This window comes from Rutidosis leptorrhynchoides, chromosome 3 (assembly GCF_046630445.1).
Source record: "Rutidosis leptorrhynchoides isolate AG116_Rl617_1_P2 chromosome 3, CSIRO_AGI_Rlap_v1, whole genome shotgun sequence".
In the NCBI taxonomy this organism is placed as follows: Eukaryota; Viridiplantae; Streptophyta; class Magnoliopsida; order Asterales; family Asteraceae; genus Rutidosis; species Rutidosis leptorrhynchoides.
In genome coordinates this window covers 364,785,214-364,786,409 of record NC_092335.1, presented here as the reverse complement: position 1 = coordinate 364,786,409, position 1,196 = coordinate 364,785,214, and the positions used below count along the sequence as shown (strand labels likewise).

The 1,196-nt window shown below is 37.2% G+C and overlaps 1 protein-coding gene across 1 annotated transcript; it reads left to right on the top strand.

The window, feature by feature from the left end:
• The first annotated feature begins 225 nt into the window (after positions 1 to 225).
• On the top strand, positions 226 to 841 carry LOC139901246 (uncharacterized). The gene is made up of 3 exons (XM_071883972.1): positions 226 to 309; positions 430 to 621; positions 710 to 841. Exons 1-3 carry the CDS (start codon positions 226 to 228, stop codon positions 839 to 841), a joined length of 408 nt encoding a protein of 135 aa, XP_071740073.1.
• The last annotated feature ends 355 nt before the right edge of the window (positions 842 to 1,196 follow it).

Here is a 1,196-nt window from a genome sequence, read left to right as displayed (position 1 = left end):
TCAAGTTATTTATTGCTACACTAAAATTCCTTTTCGACTCAACAACACAGGTACCACATACCAACGGTTAAAAAAAAAAGCTTTTAATAGCCAAATAGGTAGAAATTTGGAAGTATACGTGGATGACTTGGTCATCAAGAGTAATACAGAGCAGGAGCTATTGAGCGGTATACTCGAAAAATTCGCATCCTTGCGAAAAATCAACATGAAGTGTAACCCATCTAAATGCAGTTTTTGGGAGGTAGAAGGAAAGTTCATGGGTCATATCATCACAAAGTGCAGAATTCGCGCAAATCCAAAGAAGATAGAGTAAATTGAAAACATGCCTTCACCAAAGAATAAGAAGGAGGTACAAAGTTTGACAGGGAAGCTTGCTGCACTTACAAGATTTGTATCGAAGTTTGTCGAGCGTTCAATACCATTTTTTAGGACATTAAAGAATTGCTTAAAAAGGCAGATTTCAAGTGGACGGAGGAAGCAGAAAGTGCCTTTCAGGAGATGAAAAAGTTGTTGAAGGAACTACCAACCATGACCGCACCTATAGTAGGGGAAACTCTAATATTGTACCTAACTGCATCAAAGGAAGCCATAAGCTTGGTTTTAATCGCAAATCAAGGACATGTACGCTCTTCACGGTTATAACTTGGTTACTTATTTAATAGCGTTAATAAAATTTTGTTATATTTATATTATATGTTGTACGGCATAGGTGCAAGTGCATATATATTTTGTTAGTAAAACCTTAATAGGCACTGAGTTGAATTATCCTGCCATTGAAAAACTAGTATACACATTAGTGCATACGATGAGACGCTTAGGAAGGTATTTTCAACGCATCTAGTTATGGTCCTAACGGACTAACCAATAAAGCATGTGTTGTACAAAACAGAAAACCGTGGGCGTATGGCAAAATGGGCTACCAAATTGGGTGAGCATGAAATAAGTTTATCCTCAAGTAGTGCGGTGAAAGGGCATTTCCTTGCTGATTACTTGGTCGAAACAGCTAGTGAAATTAAAGTTCGTCATGAAACAAAAGAAGTCATGCCTCCTCCAGAACAACTTTGGAAAATGCACACTGGTGCCGGACTAGTTCTTCTATGTCAGGAAGGTAAATAATATATATTTTCTTTACACTTCAGTTTTCCCGTTACAAACAACGAATCGAAATATGAAGCATTTCTATCTGGTATGAAATT